Source organism: Amblyraja radiata, chromosome 28 (genome assembly GCF_010909765.2).
Source record: "Amblyraja radiata isolate CabotCenter1 chromosome 28, sAmbRad1.1.pri, whole genome shotgun sequence".
NCBI classification, from domain to species: Eukaryota; Metazoa; Chordata; class Chondrichthyes; order Rajiformes; family Rajidae; genus Amblyraja; species Amblyraja radiata.
The window spans coordinates 31,224,346-31,236,600 of NC_045983.1; the positions used below are offsets into that span (position 1 = coordinate 31,224,346).

At 48.2% G+C, this 12,255-nt stretch overlaps 1 protein-coding gene across 2 annotated transcripts in view; it reads right to left on the minus strand.

The window, feature by feature from the left end:
* Positions 1-5,266: 5,266 nt before the first annotated feature.
* Positions 5,267-12,255, minus strand: part of pimreg (PICALM interacting mitotic regulator) — a 25,791-nt gene continuing 18,802 nt past the window's right edge. For both annotated transcript variants that reach the window (XM_033046228.1, XM_033046229.1), the window contains one exon: positions 5,267-5,685. In XM_033046228.1, coding sequence (XP_032902119.1) covers positions 5,502-5,685 — 184 coding nt within the window. In that variant the 3' untranslated portion in view covers positions 5,267-5,501. The remainder of the gene's footprint in view (positions 5,686-12,255) is intronic.

The window sequence follows — 12,255 nt, forward strand, 5'->3', positions numbered from 1 at the left end:
CAAATCTACAGTGTTTCACATCGTTGCATACATCGTTGCTTGACCAAAGTATCTCACCACTTGCTGTAATGAAGTGCGATGTCTTGTGTGTATATATTAACTTATTTTGGTATCGATTATATGGTGTAAAGCTATGGTTTCGTTCGTGTGCCTTTTGTGATGGACAACAGACAATGATGTACTTTGTGTATAAGTTGGTCTAGATTTTTATGTGTACAGTTTTGCATTGCTTAAATGAGGTGACAAGCTGGCTGCACAAGGACATGTGCCGTGTTCCAGGCTGGTTTTATTTGTTGAAACGATTCGGGAATATATTTATTAAAAGTTACAATGTGGTTTTTGTAGAGAAACATCGAACCCTGCGCTTTCTTACTTTTCGAAACCCTGAGATCGCAACAAGGTGGAGAGAGGATTTAAAAAAAATGAAATGAAGACAGAAGATGCTGGCTTGAAGGGCCTAGACCTTCACCTATTGTCTATTGTCTAAGATGGGCCGCACAGTGGTAGAGTTGCTGCCTCACGATGCCAGAGACACGGGTTCGATCCCGACTACGGGTGCTGTCTGTAACGTTCTACCCGTGACCTGCGCAGGTTTTCTCCGAGATCTTCAATTTCCTCCCACACTCCAAAGACGTGCAGTACCATTGGCTTGGTACAAATGTAAAATTGTCCCTAGTGTGTGCGTGTGTAGGATGCTGTTGGTGTGCGGGGATCGCTGGTCGGTGCCGACTCGATGGGCCGAAGGGCCTGTTTCTGCGCTGTCTCTCTAAACTAAATAGAATCTTGCCTTTACAGCAGTAAAACAGGCCCTTCAGCCCAACTTGCCCCATCTAAGATAATTCCACCTGCCCACTGAACCCATATTCATCTAAATCTTTCCTGTCTTGAGTTATACAGCGTGGAAATAGATCCTTCGTCACATGTCCCACCTACACTCGTCCCCTATCCTTCTAAATATGTCCTATCCAAATGTTTCTTAAAAGTTGTGATGGTCCCTGACTCAACTACCTCCTCTGGCAGCATTGTTCCATACACCCACCATCCGTTGTGTGGAAAAGGTCACCCCTCAGCTTTTTCCCTTCACCTTAAATCTATGCCCCCTGGTTATCACCCCCCCCCCCCCCAGGAATAGGTGATGTTTTAGGTCGAGACCCTTCTTCAGACTGAGAGAAGGTCTCGACCCAACACTATTCTTACTCTCCAGAGATGCTGCCTGACCCGCTGAGCTACTCCACCATTTTGTGTCTTTCCTTAGTAACCATTTCCCCCCCCCCCATTTAGTGTCTTTAACCATTGCTAATGACATCATTGCCTAGTAGAATTGAAATGATTCAAAGCACAAATGGCCAGATTTCCCCCCCAATCTGACTGTAGTTACGTTTATAACCTTATATTACTGCCCCTGTTGAATCAATTCCTTTGTGTAGGAAGAAACTGCAGACGCTGGTTTACACCAAAGAAAAGACACACAATGTTGGAGTAACTCAGCGGGACAGGCAGCATCTCTGGAGAGAAGGGATGGGTGACGTTTCGGGTGGAGACCCTTCTTCAGAATTAATTCCTTTGGCATGTTACAAGCCCAGGTGGCTTTGAAGGGCAGGAAAGGTCAAACATGTCAGAAAAAAAAAAATACAACACACACACGCCCTTGCTTTGTTACAGCCAATGTATATTTAATCAAATATCATAATTATCTAATAAAAATTAACTTCAGATGCTAGTTTATACCAAAGATGGACACAAAGTGCTGGAGTAAAATCAGCTAATGGAATCAAGGGGGAGAAAGCAGGAACGGGGTACAGATTTTGGATGATCATGTTGAATGGCGGTGCTGGCTCAAAGGGCCGAATGGCCTACTTCTGCACCTATTTTTCTCGGTTTTTAATCGGTCAGTAAGAAGGGTCTGGACCTGAAATGTCAACCATCCATTTTCTCCAGAAATGCTGCCTGACCCGCAGAGTTACTCCAGTACTTTGTGCCTATCATCTATCACCATTTTTGTCAATTATCAGATTGTTTTGAAAGGTACAAAAAACAAAAATCCTTCAAATAAAAACACCTCATAATAGTGAACACACTATTGTCCAGAAAGCACCTTTGCGGTGAGACACCACAGCGTTTTAGTGGTTTCATAGTAATTGTAAAATAAAAGTTTTAAATGTCCGTTCAGGTACAGAGAGCCGTATAAAATCAACGCCACGGTCGATCCTGTCGGGTCGACTGGGTGACAGAAGCAGCAAGTCCCTTGTCGTGCCATTAATTCCCAACCTGTTACTTTTCCATTACAATAAAATCTTACCTCAACTGCATAAAATCAAGTGTACAAAACCACGAGAGGAATAGGTCGCGGAGACACACAGAGTCTCTTGCACAGAGAGGGGAATCGAGAAGCAGAGGACATGGTTTTAAGACGAAGGGGGGGGGGGAAAGATTTAATAGGAATCTGAGGGGCAACTTTTTTCACACACAAAGGGTGGTGGGTGTACGGAACGAGCAGCCGGAGGAGGTAGTTGTGGTAGTTGAGGCAGGGACTATCGCAAAGTTTAAGAAGCAATAGACAATAGGTGCAGGAGTAGGCCATTCGAGCCAGCACCGCCATTCAATGTGATCATGGCTGATCATCCCCAATCAGTACCCCGTTCCTGCCTTCTCCCCATATCCCCTTTTGGCAATTAGACAGGTGCATGATTAGGACAGGTTTAGAGGGATCTGGGCCAAACACAAGTAGGTGGGATTAGTGTTGATGGGACATGTTGGTCGGCATGGGCAAGTTGGGCCGAAGGGCCTGTTCCCACGCTGTATTACTCTATCTAACACTAAAAGTACTGGAAGCACCAGTAACAAATTGGAACATGTGCTTAAAGCTTTCTGTAAATCCTTTTAAAAGCTGAGAAAGCTTGAAATTGTTGTCAAATCTAAAATAATGTGTTAGCATTGGAGAGGGTCCAGAGGAGGTTTATGAGAATGATTGAGTTAATGCATGTGTGTTTGACGGCACTGGGCTTGTACTCGCTGGAGTTTAGAAGGATGAGGTGAGGGGGGGACCTCTTTAAAACTTACCGAACAGTGAAAGGCGCGGATAGAGTGGATGTGGAGAGGATGTTTCCACTAGTGGGAGAGTCTAGGACCAGAATACAAAAAAGGATGTACCTTTTGGAATGGTGACGAGGAGGAATTTCTTTAGCCAGAGGGCGGTGAATCTGTGGGATTCATTGCCACAGACGGGTGTGGAGGCCAAGCCATTGGGTATTTTTAAAGCGAAAATTGACAGATTCTTGATTAGTACGGGTGTCGGGGGTTACGGGGAGAAGGCAGGAGAATGGGGTTTGAGAGGGAATGACAGATCAGCCATGATTGAATGGGGGGGGTGTAGACTCGATGGGCCGAATGGCCTAATTCTGCTCCTTCGAGCAGGGGCAGATTTAATAGGAACTCGAGGGTCAACTCTCTCTTTTCAAACACACAGTGTACGGAACGAGCTGTCAGAAGAGGTAGTTGAGGCAGGAACTATCACAACGTTCAAGAAACATTTAGACAGGTACATGGATAGGACAGGTTTAGAGGGATATGGGCCGAATGCTGGCAGGTGGGGCTAAGGTAGACGGGACATGTTGGCTGGTGTGGGCAAGTTGGGCCGAAGGGCCTGTGTCCACACTGTGTGACTTTATAAGCAGCTATTTGGAATGGTGCAACTTATAGACTAAATTACCAATTTTCTCTGCAAAAAACAAACCTGTGTCTGTCTTTATTAAAAAAAAGGATGTCAAAATATCATTAATAAAGATACTGAAAAAAAACTCCCTACAAAATAAAACATCAAATAGTTCACATTGATTGAGTACATTGAAAATTCACCTGTGTAAGAAAGAACTGCAGATGCTGGTTTAAATCGAAGGTAGACACAAAATGGTGGAGTAACTCAGCGGGTGAGGCAGTGTCTCTGGAGAGAAGGAATGGGTGAAATTTGGGGTCGAGACCCTGAAGAGTCTCCATCTCTGGAGAGAAGGAATGGGCGACGTTTCGGGTCGAGACCCAAGGGTCTCGACCCGAAACCTCGCCCATTCCTTCTCTCCAGAGATGCTGCCTCACCCGCTGAGTTACTCCAGCATTTTGGGTCTACCTTGAAAATTAACCTGATCAAATTAGAAGCCTTCATATCAAAATTTAATACGATTAATAATAAATGAGGTAACTAAGAAAGCAGCTTCACTGACATACCATGGGAGGAAAGATTAGCCCTTGTTCACCAGCGTTAAATGGGCTCAAGTTGGGCTCCACTTCGAAAGCTGCTTCCATTAAGAGTTATGGCCCTGTCCCACGGTACGAGTTCATTCCAAGAGCTCTCCCGAGTTTAAAAAAAAATCAAATTCGTGGTAAGCACGGAGAATGAACGTAGCGGGTACGTCGGAGCTCGGGGACGTCTCTTAGCGGCTCGTAACGCTAACGGCAGGTACTCGGGAAGACTCCCTAACGGCAGGTAAGCTCGGGAAGACTCGTGAAGATTTTCAACATGTTGAAAAATGTCCACGAGAGCCCCGAGTACCGACGAGCGGCCATTACCGTAAATCTCACGAGTTCGAATCAGGGCAAAACTCGGGAGAGCTCTTGGAATGAACTCGTACCGTGGGACAGGGCCATTAACAAACAAACAAGGTTGAAGTATTTTACCTTGCATACAAGAAAATATATATATATATACGAGCACACATTGTACGGGCAAGGCTAAAACCTCAAGGTAGATATAAAGAGGCAATTTGTGCAGCTAAAATACTATGCATGTTTGGGAACGAGAGACACGTGAGTAGGTCAGGCTTGGAGTGTGTTTTTTTTACTCCTGGGAAATGTCACCGTTTCAGTATCAGTCCAGCTTATTGTCACGTGTGCGGCGAACAGCTTTTTTTTTTGCGTGCCAACCAGCCGGCAGAACGACAACACATGATCACAATCGAGCCATGTACGGCTGTTTCGATGCGTGATAAGGGAATAACGTTTAGTGCCAGGTGGAGCCAGCAAAGTCCGATCATAATTAAAAGTAATGGGCCTGTCCCACTTACGCGACTTTTTCGGCGACTGCCGGCACCCATCATAGGTCGTTGCAGTTCGCCGAAAATTTTTGAACATGTTGAAACTCCAGCGGCGACCAGAAAGGCGCTGCGACTCTTTGGGCAACTCACGACCATACAGGCGACGTGTCGCGGGGTGAAGCCTGTATGGTCGTGAGTAGTCGCCCAAAGAGCCGTACATTGTTCTGGTCGCCGCTGGATTCGCAACACGTGGAACATTTTCGGCGACCTGCAACGACCTGTGACGGGTGCCGGCAGTCGCCGAAAAAGTCGCGTAAGTGGGACAGGCCAATAAGGAATGTTGCTGACGGAGTAGAGATTTACGGAGCGATTGGTTGTAGATCTGCTTCTGTGGCTGGCACGCCAATGGTCGCCCGTCTTGGGCGCCATCTTGGAAGCGGAATTCCAACATGGAAGCAGTTCGAGCACAGTTGCCGATCAGTTCCGTTCTCTCCGCCGCTCTGCCACGTTGGCTAAAGCCTCGTCGGCCAAGGAGCTGAGCGCAGAGCGGAGCCTGATCGTTGTTCTTCTGACTGATGAAGAGGACAGTTTCCTCGCCCGAATCTCCGAGACCTGAATGTTTTCTGACATGACGCGGCGGTAGTTTTCAACGGCTCGTGCTCTGGAAAAAAGGGACAAAAGAAGAGGTTTTTATACTTGGAGATGTGGACAGGACCAAGAGGAGACTTAAAACACGTCCAAACAGCCGAGCGGTTTAACCTGTGCTGGAAGGAACTGCAGATGCTGGTTTAAACCGAAGATAGACACAAAAATGCCTCAGACTGAAGAAGGGTCTCAACCCAAAACGTCGCCCATTCCTTCTCTCCAGAGATGCTGCTTGTCCCGCTGAGCTACTCCAGCATTTTGTGTCTATCAGCGATTTAACCTCATCAATTAAGGTTAACACATGCTGGAGGTGCAAATAGCAGCCTGCTTTGTGATGTGCAAGCATTAGTTTAGCTGGCATTTAAAGCACGTGTTACTAGGCACCAAAACAGTTAACATTCATCTCGAAGCTTAAAAATTAATAAGCGGCCTTTGTCTTCAGAACTGCTAGTCGACTCAGCTGAGAATTAAGACAGTTGATCGGACGAGTTTGCGTTTCTTTGGAGCAAGTTATAGTTTTGTTGAGCCAGGTTATGGGCCTGTACCACTTAGGCGATTTCTTGGGCCACTGCCACAAAATTTTCAACATGTTGAAAAACTTTCAGCAACAGTGGCGACAGTTTTTGCTGTCGTAGGTTGTCGTAGATTGACGTAGGTGGATTCCATTAAAACTAGTCCCTGGCAGTCGCCTAAAGAGTCGCACAAGTGGGACAGGCGCATTACGGCCATTTTATTAACACCCAAGTAACAAGGATCAAGATGCCTTTTCTCACCTACACAATGATGTCACTGGGTAGAAACAAAGCTATTGACCAAAGGATTAAGAAATCAAGCACGGATCAGGCACACTGCTAGTGGGATGCCAACCCTATTAGCTAGGATGAGCTCGAGTTGACCACATTAGGATTAAACTGAAAGTGTGACGGAACCCACGATGTTTTGAAGACCAAATTAGTCCCAAGTCGAAGGGTGAAAGGCCTGGATAGAGTGGATGTGGAGAGGATGTTTCCACTAGTGGGAGAGTCGGGAACCAGAGGCCTTTGCCACAGAATGAAAGGACGTTCCTTTAGAAAGGAGTCGAGGAGGGATTTCTTTACTCAAAGGGCGGTGAATCTGTGGAACTCATTGCCACAGGTGGCGGTGGAGGCCAAGTCAGTGGATATTTTTAAGGCGGAGATTGACAGATTCTTGATTGGTACGGGTGTCTGGAGAATGGGGTTGAGAAAGAAAGATCGATCAGTCATAATTGAATGGCGGAGTAGACCAGGTGGTCCGAACGGCCTAATTCTGCTCCTATAACATGAATTGTACACTGTGACCAGTCAAGGTCACACCATTGGTATCCCCACTGTGCAGTGTTAGCCTTGTCAAAGGTCGGCCAGCCAGCTTCTCACAGCCATTGCAACTTTGAAAGCATTGGTTACTGCAACCAAAAATTACCTCTCGTCCATTCTCTTCAGTCATCAAGTAGAGAAAGAGTTAAACCGCTGACGATGAATAAAAGACAAATACGTTAATCGGCAGCAGATTAATTCACCAAGGCTAATATGATGCATCCACTAAATAAGGCCCCACCTCATGAATTACAGCTGTTGCAGTCAGGAAAATTACTGTGCATGGTATACATATACGAGCCATGCTCAGTCCACCTGGACCTACCTGATCTCTTTAATTCCCCCTCCCATTCCCACACTGACCTTTTCCCGCTACCTTCAGGTAGAAGGTACAGGAGCCTGAAGACTGCAATGTCCAGGTTCAGAAACAGCTTCTTCCCCACAGCCATCAGGCTATTAAACTCAACTCAAACAAAACTCTGAACATTAATAGCCCATTATCTGTTTATCTGCACTTTATCTGTTTTATTTATTCACGTGTGTATATATTTATACTATGGTATATGGACACACTGATCTGTTCTGTATTCATGCCTTCTATATTCTGTTGTGCTGAAGCAAAGCAAGAATGTCATTGTCCTATCTGGGACACATGACAATAAACTCTCTTGAATCTTTGTCCTGGGGCCTCCTCCACTGTCAGAGTGAGGCCCATCGCATATTGGAGGAACAGCATCGCTTGGGCAGCTTACACCCCAGCGGCATGAATATTAATTTCTCTAGCTTCAAGTAACCCTTGCATCCCCTCTCTCTCTCCACCTCCGTCCCTCCCCCACCACCCGAGTCAGCGTACCAGCTTCAAAGTGGGTCAGCTGATTTACATCGGTGAGACCAAGCGCAGGTTGGGCGATCGTTTCGCCGAACACCTCCGCTCAGTCCGCAATAACCTACCTGACCTCCCGGTGGCTCAGCACTTCAACTCCCCCTCCCATTCCCAATCCGACCTCTCTGTCCTGGGTCTCCTCCATTGCCAGAGTGAGCAACAGCGGAAATTGGAGGAACAGCACCTCATATTCCGTCTGGGGTCCTTGCGTCCTTATGGCATTAACATTGAATTCTCCCAATTTGGCTAGCCCGTGCTGTCTCCTCCCCTTCCTTAACCCTCTAGCTGTCTCCTCCCATCCGCCCGCCCTCGGGCTCCTCCTCCTCCTCCCTTTTTCCTTCTTTCTTTCCCCACCCCCCATCAGTCTGAAGAAGGGTTTCGGCCCGAAACGTCGCCTATTTCCTTCGCTCCATAGATGCTGCTGCACCCGCTGAGTTTCCCCAGCAATTTTGTGTACCAGCTTCAAAGTCGTCTTGTTGAGTCTCATTGTCTGTAACTCGTTTTCACCTCGCCCGCACCTCGCCCACAGCTAACAGTGGCCTGTCTCCTTGATCATTGTTGCCGTTTTGCATATCTTTCATTCATTTGTTCTCTCTCTCTCTCCATTCAATTTTCAATTTCAATTTAAAAACTTTATTGGCATGATAAAATCATTGTTATATTGCCAAAGTATAAAACATGACATACATATTTTAAATGCATTGGTATAAATACAAGTATACAGTGCATGGATAGATATGTCCCTGTACATAAACTCGCAATAGGCCTATAGCCCTTTATTGATTGCTACACGTTCTTGCAGCTGTAAGCAGTACAACACAATAGCAAGTTTAGCAATTCAATATTAATTTCTCTATATATATACTAGACCAAGTGCAGACCCGTTGGGTCTGTTTCCCCAACGTGCGGTTGTGGGGGGGGGGGGGGGGGGAGGCGGCATGCAGCATGACACACACACTAACTATCCCCCCCCCCCGCTAATTACCCCCCTTGATATTATATTAATATTATTAATTTGCTCCTTTTACCCCATAAACACCCTATCTCCTGACGCATAGCCCCCAACTTGCAGTCACATCTAGAGAGAGGGGGGGGGGGGGGGTAGAGAGTGAGGGCAGAGAGAGAAGGGGCAGAGACAAGAGACGAGAAGAGACACGAGAGATGGGCAGAGGATGGGGAGGAGGAGAATGAGGGCAGGTGGGTGAGGGGGGAAAGGTAAGGGTCGGAGGGAGGAGAGAGGATGAGGGTGAGAGTGAAGGGATGCGAGCGAGGTGGTGCCTGAGAGGGGAGAGGTGCGGGAGAAGGCGGGGATCGTGGAAGCGTGGTTGTTGTGAGAGGGTAGGGGGTTTGAAGGGAGGGTGGGAGAGGGGATGGAGGTGAGAGAGAGAGAGCGGATGAGAGGGAGGATGAGAGGGGGAGCGAGAGAGGGGGATGGAGAGAGGGGGAGGAGGAGTAGGAGGAGGGGAGAAGATGAGGGTGTGCTGAGAGGGGGGTGAGGTGAGGGGAGGGGGAGGGAGGGTGGAAGGAAGGGGTAGGGGTGTTTGTGCTGGAGGGGAGGGGGGGTTTGAGGGAGGGACGGTGGGAGGAAAAGAGGGGAGAGAGAGGGGAGGGCAGGGGGAGAGGAGAGGAGGAGAGGAGAGCGACGCGGAGAGGGGGGAGAGAGGATGGAGGGGGGGGAGATGAGAGGACGGGGGTGAGAGAGAGGAGGGGGGTGATTGAGCGAGAGAGGAGGGGGGAGAGAGGGGGGAGAGAGGGGGGAGCGAGGAGGGGATAGGAGGAGGGGGGGACGAAGGAGGGGGGGGGAGAGAGAGCGGGAGGGGGGGGGAGGGAGAGAGAGAGGAGGGGGGGGGAGAGGAGACGGGGGGGAGAGGAGAGGGTGGAGAGAGAGAGGAGGGGAGAGTGAGAGAGAAAGGGAGAGAGACAGGGGGGAGAGAGAGAGAGAAAGAGAGAGGGATAGGGAGAGAGAGGGGGGAGAGAGAGTGCCTTTTTACTTCAACCCAAACCCAAACAACCATTTGCAGGCAGTGCTTTTTTACTTCCAACTAACCATATATTCATTTTCAAACCACATTATGGGTACTCACAGCTGTGGAGACATTTGTTCAGTGTTATTCAGAGCTCTGATTGAGGCACACCACTTGCAGAGACTGATTGAGGCGCACCACTTCCTGGTTTTATAGTCCCTCCCCTCCCTCCAGGAGGGGCAGCAGAGAGAATGGGGAATTTTGTAAAAACATTAATATCTCTGTCATATTTCATCGACGGGAAAAATCCTCGGCGCACATGCGGCGGAGGGGGGCTCTGAGCGAGGTGGCCAAAAATGACAGCCGTAGGTGGCGGCGTTCTCTCGGAAATCGCAGCACAGAAGGCCAAACCCGGTCAAGAACAGAGATTTAGTCATATAGATATATATCACCATCTATATCTCCTGTTTCCCTTTCCCCCCGACTCTCAGTCTAAAGAAGGGTCTCGACCACAAACGTCACCTAATCCAATTCTCCGGAGACGCTGCCTGGTTTAAACCAACATCTGCAGTTCCCTCCTAAACATGATTACAATCAAGCCGTCCAGTGTAAAAGGGGGTAACATCTAGCGTTCAACAGTTTAATCAAGGTTCTGCAGTTCAACTCAAACACTCTGTGTCGTTTAAAACTCGCACCACAAGATGGCGCCATGTGCAGTTACTTCCATTTATCACTAATGCTGTTCAGTTCGAGATGGAACTGCAGATGCTGGAAAAATCGAACGTGGACAAAAATGCTGGAGGAACTCTGCGGGTGAGGCAGCATCGATGGAGAGAAGGAATGGGCGACGTTTCGGGACGAGACATCGCCCATTCCATCTCTCCATAGATGCTGCCTCACCCCGCTGAGTTCTTCCAGCATTTTTGTCTACCGCTGTTCAGTTCAGTTTCGTTTATTGCCACGTGTACAGTGGAAAGCCTTTGTTGCGTTGCGTGCTATCCAGTCAGCGGAAAGACAATACATGATTACAACCGAGCCATCCACGGCGTACGGATACACACGAAAAGGGAATAGCGTTTAGCGCGAGGTAAAGCCAGCAAAGTCTGGTCAAAGATTGTTCGAGGGGCGGATAGTAATAATAATAATGGATGGGATTTATATAGCGCCTTTCTAATACTCAAGGCGCTTTACATCGCATTATTCATTCACTCCTCAGTCACACTCGGTGGTGGTAAGCTACTTCTGTAGCCACAGCTGCCCTGGGGCAGACTGACGGAAGCGTGGCTGCCAATCTGCGCCTACGGCCCCTCCGACCACCACCAATCACTCACACACATTCACACACAGGCAAAGGTGGGTGAAGTGTCTTGCCCAAGGACACAACGACAGTATGCACTCCAAGCGGGATTCGAACCGGCTACCTTCCGGTTGCCAGCCGAACACTTAGCCCATTGTGCCATCTGTAGTAGTCCAGCCCTGCTCTCTGGTTGTGGTGGGATGGTTCAGTTGCCTGATAACAGCAGCTCGCATGGTTATCGCCCCTAGCGCTGGTGGTGTGTTGATAACGCTGACTGCCTGACCCACACACTGATCGAACTTCAAACTCAAACAAATTGGAATAGGCAGCAACTGCCCTTGTAAGATAGAGATGCTGCCTGCCCCGCTGAGTTACTCCAGCATTTAGTGTCCAACAGCCCTTCTAAATTTGGATACCATTAACAATTGGTGAGGTCACGGTGGCGCAGCGGTAGAGTTGCTGCCTCACAGCGCCAGAGACCCGGGTTTAATCCTGACCACGAGTGCCGTCTGTACACAGCTCGTACCCCCGTGGTTTTTCACCAGGTGCTCTGGCTTGCTCCCACACTCCAAAGACATGAAGCTCTGTAGGTTAATTAGCTTGGTATAAATGTAAATTGTCCCCAGTGTGTGTGTGTGTGTGTGTGTAGGATAGTGTTATAGTGTGCGGTGATCGCTGGTAGGCGCGGACTCTACAGGGGTGGGCCGAAGGAATTACAGATGCTGGTTTATACCAAAGATAGACATAAAATGCTGGAGAACTCAGCAATCTCTGGAGAACGTGGATAGATGACGTGTCAGGGAGGGAGCCTTCTTATTTTCAGATCGGTCTCAAGGGTTCCGACCCAAAACATCGCCTATCCGTGTTCTCCAGAGATGCTGCCTGACCCGCTGAGTTGCTCCAGCACTTTGTGTCGATTGTCGATTTTAAATCCAGCTTCAATCTTCCTCGTACAATCAATCTTCCTTTCTCTCTCACTGCCCCCCCCCCTCCCCCCCCCCATTAGATTCTGCGTGAGGTTATAACAAATATATCAATTCCTACAAGTGGATTTTCTGCAGGGATCAGCTGCTGAATGGGTGACGGAGAGTTCTCGTTTTATTAAAAT